The sequence below is a fragment of the Tupaia chinensis genome, unplaced genomic scaffold (genome assembly GCF_000334495.1).
Source record: "Tupaia chinensis unplaced genomic scaffold, TupChi_1.0 Scaffold147003_1, whole genome shotgun sequence".
In the NCBI taxonomy this organism is placed as follows: domain Eukaryota; kingdom Metazoa; phylum Chordata; class Mammalia; order Scandentia; family Tupaiidae; genus Tupaia; species Tupaia belangeri.
This window is the reverse complement of record NW_006206856.1, coordinates 1211410-1217159: the sequence shown is the minus strand read 5'-3', so window position 1 is coordinate 1217159 and position 5750 is coordinate 1211410. Positions and strand designations below refer to the sequence as shown.

At 66.2% G+C, this 5750-nt stretch overlaps 1 protein-coding gene across 1 annotated transcript in view; it reads left to right on the top strand.

Annotated features, from left to right (window-relative positions):
- Positions 1 to 5750, top strand: part of STAB1 (stabilin 1) — a 32850-nt gene that overhangs the window by 17921 nt on the left and 9179 nt on the right. Inside the window, 19 exon segments of the mRNA XM_027768597.1 lie at positions 68 to 166; positions 278 to 376; positions 524 to 655; positions 813 to 941; positions 1084 to 1140; positions 1499 to 1582; positions 2044 to 2239; positions 2329 to 2424; positions 2522 to 2567; positions 2659 to 2735; positions 2911 to 3024; positions 3204 to 3277; positions 3408 to 3482; positions 3699 to 3821; positions 4089 to 4136; positions 4297 to 4374; positions 4456 to 4602; positions 4984 to 5124; positions 5221 to 5286. Coding sequence (XP_027624398.1) covers positions 68 to 166; positions 278 to 376; positions 524 to 655; positions 813 to 941; positions 1084 to 1140; positions 1499 to 1582; positions 2044 to 2239; positions 2329 to 2424; positions 2522 to 2567; positions 2659 to 2735; positions 2911 to 3024; positions 3204 to 3277; positions 3408 to 3482; positions 3699 to 3821; positions 4089 to 4136; positions 4297 to 4374; positions 4456 to 4602; positions 4984 to 5124; positions 5221 to 5286 — 1881 coding nt within the window.

The following is a 5750-nucleotide window of genomic DNA, read 5'->3' as shown; positions in this document are numbered from 1 at the left end:
CGGGGCGGCCAGCCTGCCAGCCGGGCCCAGGCCATAACATACAGCCCGGCCCTCGCTGTCACTCCAGGTCCTGCTGCCTCCTCGCGGGGACCAGCGCGGGGACCAGGGCTTGCTGCAGCAGCTGGACTCCGTGCCTGCCTTTCGCCTTTTCCGGGAGCTGCTGCAGGTGAGAGATCAGGCCATAGGGGGCCTGCCTGCTGGGGGTGGGGGTCTGGCCAGCTCCTGGTGTCAGGACCAGGCCCAAGGTGGCTGTCTCTGACCACTGCCCCGTTCCTAGCGCCACAACTTGGTGCCCCAGATCGAGACTGCCACCGCCTACACCATCTTCGTGCCCACCAACCGCTCCCTGGAGGCCCAGGGCAACAGCAGCAGCCTGGTGAGGCCCCGGGCGGGGCAAGCGAGGAGGGAGGGTGAAACCACACGGGCGGGCCCCGCCCACGGCAAAGGGGCGCAGTGGGTGCGGCATGCTGCCTAGGCCTCTCGGTGGTCCCGGGCGCCCCTGAGCTGTCTCCTTGCCCCTCAGGACGCAGACACAGTGCGACACCACGTGGTCCTGGGAGAGGCGCTCTCCACCGAAGCCCTGCGGAGAGGGGGACACCGCAACTCCCTCCTGGGCCCCGCCCACTGGCTGGTCTTCTACAACCACAGCGGCCAGGTGTGGGGGGCAGGGACGAGCCTGCTCTTAGAGACCCCTCTCCTTGGCGTCAGCTCAGCTCATCTGGGAGCCGCCAAGCCTGGAGGGTCTCCTGGCTCTAGAGCCCCCGGAGGGCCGGGGCGTAGAGGGACACTCATCCGCCTCTCCTGCTCCCCAGCCTGAGGTGAACCACGTGCCGCTGGAAGGCCCCTGGCTGGAGGCCCCTGGACGCTCACTGTTTGGCCTGTCGGGGGTCCTGGCCGTGGGCTCAAGTCGCTGCCTACACAGCCATGCTGAGGCCCTGCGGGTGAGGCCAGGGCCAGGGGGAGGGAGAGCAGCCCTGGCAGGCCTGGTTGTGGGAGGGCGCTTAGTGGGCCAACCATGGAGGAAGGAGGATGAGTTTGCGTGGCCCACCCCTGGACCACCTGATGCCTGCCTTCCCCCCCCAGGAGAAATGCGTAAACTGCACCCGGAAATTCCGCTGCACCCAGGGCTTCCAGCTGCAGGTGATCACAGCTGTCCCCACTGGGTCTGCCCTTCCTGCTCCAAAGGTCCTGGGCACCCGACTCAGCTCTGCCCGGCCCAGGCTTGTGGAGCTGGAGCGGCCTGAGCAGCCGACCCCCTGGTGTAGCCGAAAGCCTGATCCCGTCTGCTCTGCTCGGAGGAGCTTCACTGGGCCTTCCGACCCTGGGGCTGGGGCCAGCCTACACACCCTTTGCTTGGGGTCTGCCCGCCTTGCTGTCTCCCTACCGCTCTGCTCTCCCGTCGGTCTCACCTTCTCTGATACCTGTGGCCCATCCCTCTCCCTGTTCACTGCCCTACCCAAGCCACGCAGTGATCCCTCCTGCCTGTCCCCGCTCTCAGGACATGCCCAAGAAGAGCTGCGTCTACCGGTCTGGCTTCTCCTTCTCCCGCGGTTGTTCTTACACGTGTGCCAAGAAGATCCAGGTTTGCCCTGAAGCCTGAGGTCCCCCCACCCGAAGTCTTTGGCCAGAGAGGAGGAGGCGGGAGCCCATGGGGCAGCTCGAGTGGGTTTCAGGGGAGAGACCAGAGAAGCAAGGGCCAGAGGACGGGGTGAGCAGAGGGCTGAGGTCAGAGGGCATGCTTGTCCCTGTGCTTCTCCTGGGCAGTGGTGTGTGGGGTGGGGAGAGAAAGGCATCGCCCGGGCCCAGGCCAGCAGCCGGTGGGATCTGTGTGGCCGTCCGTGCTCAAACCTGCTCGCAGCCCACCATGGGAGCATTGCAGGAGGCCCTCTGCCTATCCCTGACTGGCATTCCAGGTTGCCTTGGCACTGGGGCCACATGTGTTGCTGTTTTGTGGCTCTGTGGCCCCAAGATGTACCACCCCTGCGCCCTGACGTCTGCCCTGGCCTGTGCCGGGCCTCCTCTCCCTGCCCCATCTGCCCACAGGTGCCCGACTGCTGCCCCGGCTTCTTCGGCACCCTGTGCGAGCCGTGCCCGGGGGGCCTGGGCGGCGTGTGCTCAGGCCACGGCCAGTGCCAGGACAGGCTCCTGGGCAGCGGGGAGTGCCGGTGCCATGAGGGCTTCCACGGAACGGCCTGCGAGATGTGTGAGCTGGGCCGCTACGGCCCCAACTGCACTGGAGGTGAGGGCAGGAGGGGCAGGCTGAGGCCCCGGCAGGCACGCCGGCCGCACCCGCACCGGGCAACTCCTGTCCTCCCTTCCCACTCCCAGTGTGCGACTGTGCCCACGGGCTCTGCCAGGAGGGGCTGCAAGGGGATGGAAGCTGTGTGTGCTCTGTGGGCTGGCAGGGCCCCCGCTGTGACCAGAGTGAGTGGGGTCCCCAGGGGAGGGTGTGGGCAGCTACTGGGCAGGCAGTTCCTGGGCTCCAGCGACCAGCGCCATGCTCCCCCGTCCTCCCCCTCAGAGCTCACCAGCCCTCAGTGCTCTCAGAAATGTGACCCCAATGCCAAGTGAGTGCACCCCCTCTGGGGCAGACAGGCAAGTGGTGGGGGGCTGGGGGCAGGGGCTGGGTGGCCTGGGCTGAGCTGCCGCCCCTCCCAGCTGCATATTGGACCCCACTGGAAGACCCACGTGCATCTGTGCTGCAGGATACTCGGGCAGCGGCACCCACTGCGCAGGTACACACGATACTCTGGCCCCTCCCCGGAATCCTGGGGTTGCTGCCCCACAGAGCCCCCTCCTGTCCTAGTGTGGGCTTAACCTGCTCTTCGACCTTTTCCTTTCACCCTCCTCTCCTGCCCCCACCCTGCCCTGGGCCTGCCCTCCCAACTCTTTGGGACCATCTGCCCCTAGAGGTGGACCCCTGTGCCCATGGCCGTGGGGGCTGCTCCCCCCACGCTAACTGCACCAAGGTGGCCCCCGGCCCCTGCCATGATGGCTACGCAGGCGATGGGGAGCTATGCGAGGGTGAGCTGGAACCCCCACCTGCGTGCGGGGCCTGGCTTCAGTGACCCAGGTCCAGGAAGGGCCGAGGGGCCCACAGGGTGGGGACCGGGGGTGTGGAGGAGAAGAGCGCCCGAGGGCACGGCTGGACGGATGAGCGGAGGAGGCGCCCAGGGCCCCCTCAGCCTGGTGTCTCCCCCCAGAGGTGAATGGTTGTCTTGTCCACAATGGCGGCTGCCACGCTCACGCCGAGTGCATCCCCACAGGCCCCCAGCAGGTCAGCATGGCGGGTGGAGCTGTGGTCAGGCCGTTTCTCTGAACCAGGCCTGGGGAGGGGCTCCCCCTTCATCCAGGTTGCTGGTCAGCCCTCAGCTCCCAGTCGTCCCACTGATGAGGCTCTGGGGCAGGTCTCCTGCAGCTGCCGCGAGGGTTACAGTGGGGACGGCATCCGGACCTGTGAGCTCCTGGACCCCTGCTCCCAGGTCAGACCCCCTCCCAGCCATTTCACAGGGAGGGGGCACTGAAGCCGGGACCAGCCCTCCCCACTCCCACCAGTGTCCCGAGGGCCTCAGAGGGCCGGCCACTCTCCGCTGACTTCAAATCTGGTTGATCAGGAGGGAATAGGGCCTTCCTGGGGCTGGGTGGGACAGTAGCAGCCTGGAAGCCACCAATGCCTCCTTCTTCTGCCCTTGCCTCAGAGAAACGGAGGCTGCAGCCCCTACGCCGTGTGTAAGAGCACAGGGGACGGCCAGCGGACGTGCACCTGTGACGCGGCCCGCACCGTGGGTGACGGCTTCCCCTGCCGCGGCCGGGTTAGCCTGGTAATGATGCCCCGGTCCGATCCCTGACTTGACCGCACCCCACGGGCCTCACTCATGATCCTGGCTAAGACCCCACGTTTGATCCTGGCCCTGACCCTGACCTTTGACTTCATCTGGGCCTGACCCCAGCTGTGATCCGTGAAACTCCTCCTGACCCCAGCTCAGACACTCCTGGCTTTTCTTTCTTCACCTCTGCCTTGGCCAGACAGTGGCCCACAGGTGCCTGGGACAGAATCCGAGCTCCTCACCCCTACCTTTCCCCCTCAGGAGCTCCTACGGGACAGGGATGCCTTGTTCTTCAGCCTCCACCTCCTGGTGAGTGACCGGCCTGGTGGCCTGCGTGTCCCGCCCCTCTCTGGTCTTCAGTGTTCCCGTCTGGTCAGGGTTGCCTGGCTGGTCTTTCCTGGAAGGTCTGTGGGAGCCGGAGGAGGGCCCAGGGTTGCTCCCGTTGCACTCACGCTTCCCCCCGCCCCAGGAGTACAAGGAGCTCAAGGGCAGTGGGCCCTTCACCGTCTTCGTGCCGCACGCAGACGTAATGGCCAACCTGTCGCAGGTACCTGGCCCGCGGTGAGGCAGGGGGAGTGGACAGGGCTGGCAGTCCGGGGCCCCCACCGCCCTCACGATTCCACTCCAGGATGATCTGACCCGGATTCGAGCCAATCGCCAACTTGTGTTCCGCTACCACGTGGTGGGCTGCCGGCAGCTGCAGAGCCAGGAGCTGCTGGACCAGGGCTATGTCACCACGCTCTCGGGGCACCCGCTGCACTTCAGCGAGAGGGGGGTGAGCCCGGACCGCCCCTGCCCCCTCGCTGATTCAAGACCCTTTCACCGCCAGACCTGGAACCCCTCCACCATCTAGCCCCCACCCAATGCCATGCCCCCCTCCTACAACCCCACTGCCCAGCGCCCACTGTCCCCAGGCCCCCGCATGCCTGTGTGTGAGGATGAGAACCAGCCCTTCCTGCATTCTGCTCTGGCCCCGCCACCTCCTGCCGTCCTGATTCCAGATAGTGCTCCAGGACTCACCCAACCCAGGCGCCCCAGGCCCCCCCCACCCCAGCCTCTGCTCCCCGCCTCAGGCCCCACCCATGGCTCCTAAGCACACCAATCAACTTCATTCAGACCCAGGCCCCGCCCCCACGCACCCGTGCCCCGCCCCCAGGGCAACATATACATCAACGACTTCGCCCGGGTGGTGAGCAGCGACCAGGAGGCGGTGAACGGCGTCCTGCACTTCATCGACAGAGTCCTGCTGCCGCCCGACGTGCTACACTGGGAGCCGGGCACTGCCCCGATCCCGCGGGTATGACCTGAGCATCGGCCTGGGAGCTGGAAGGCAGGTGTCCTGCGGCGCGCTATCCTCCTGTCCCGACCCCTGCTCATGAGTGTCTTTTGCCAGAGAAACGTGACTGTCACCGCCGCGGCGGAGAGCTTCGGTTACAAGATCTTCAGTGGGCTTGTGAAGGTAGCTCCTGCGTGTGGTTCTGTGTGTGTACACTGCCCATGTCCACATGTGCACACCCATTCCCCAAGTGAGCATGTCATTGTGAACTTGTGTGTGCACAGGCTGCACCTGGGTACGTGGGCTTCCCAGGTGTGTTTCCGTGTGCACATTTACCCCAAGCAGCATGCTCAGAGGTCTGGCTGGGACGGCGACGCCTAAGCGTGGCCTTGAGAATCCTCCTAGTTCTCTCTAGGGTCCCTGCTCTCTGTGATCCAGCCCTGCCCCTGACTCCAGTCTCTGGAGGGCCCCTCACTGCCGCACCTCTGCTCCACTCCACTAGACGGCTGGCCTCCTGCCCTTGTTCCAAGACGCAGCCCACAGACCCTTCACGATGCTGTGGCCCACGGACGCAGCCCTGCAGGCCCTGCCTTCTGACCGCCAGGCCTGGCTCTACCATGAGGACCACCGTGACAAGCTGGCAGCCA